General features: G+C 60.6%; 1 protein-coding gene across 1 annotated transcript in view; it reads left to right on the forward strand.

The window, feature by feature from the left end:
• ETH_00037260 (uncharacterized protein) overlaps window positions 1–333 on the forward strand; it is a gene marked incomplete at both ends in the record, with an annotated part of 912 nt that extends 579 nt beyond the window's left edge. The window contains 2 exons of the mRNA XM_013375496.1: window positions 1–213; window positions 330–333. Coding sequence (XP_013230950.1) covers window positions 1–213; window positions 330–333 — 217 coding nt within the window. The remainder of the gene's footprint in view (window positions 214–329) is intronic.
• Window positions 334–569: the final 236 nt, after the last annotated feature.

The raw sequence follows: 569 nt of genomic DNA on the forward strand, positions 1-569 counted from the left end.
GAAGCTTCAACAGCAGCAGCAGCAGCAGCAGGCTGCAGCAGCGGCAGAGCTCGTAGGAGGGGGAGGAAAGCAGCTTTACGCGTGGGACGAGGCGGAGCAGCAACTGCTGCAGCAGCAGCAGCACCTACAGCAGCAGCAGCAGCAGCGGTGCCGGGCTGGGTCTTCGCGAAGGCTGAAGACATTCGAAACGACCTGGGGTCGGCTGCTCGGCAGGTGGGGGGAGCGTCCTGCACCTGCTGCTGCTGCTGCTGCTGTTGCTGCTGCTGACGTTGCGGGTGCTAGTGGTGCTCCCGCTGCTACTGCTACTTCTGCTGGCATCGCCACTGCAGGTGAAGTTCCTGCTGCTGCTGCTGCTTCTACTGTTGGTGCTGCTGCTGCTCGTGCTGCAGCAGCTGCTGCGGGCCATCTTACCAGCAACAGCGAAGCATACAACAGCATAGGAGGCACAAGCGTCACTTCCTTATGCAGCTCGGAGGCAACTATTCCTTTTGGCTACAAGCCCTCTTCAGGCATTTCATTAGCACAGAAGAAGCAGCAGCTGCAGCTGCAGCAGCAGCAGCAGCAGCAGC

Source organism: Eimeria tenella, genomic scaffold (assembly GCF_000499545.2).
Source record: "Eimeria tenella Houghton genomic scaffold, Eth_scaff2808, whole genome shotgun sequence".
NCBI lineage: Eukaryota > Apicomplexa > Conoidasida > Eucoccidiorida > Eimeriidae > Eimeria > Eimeria tenella.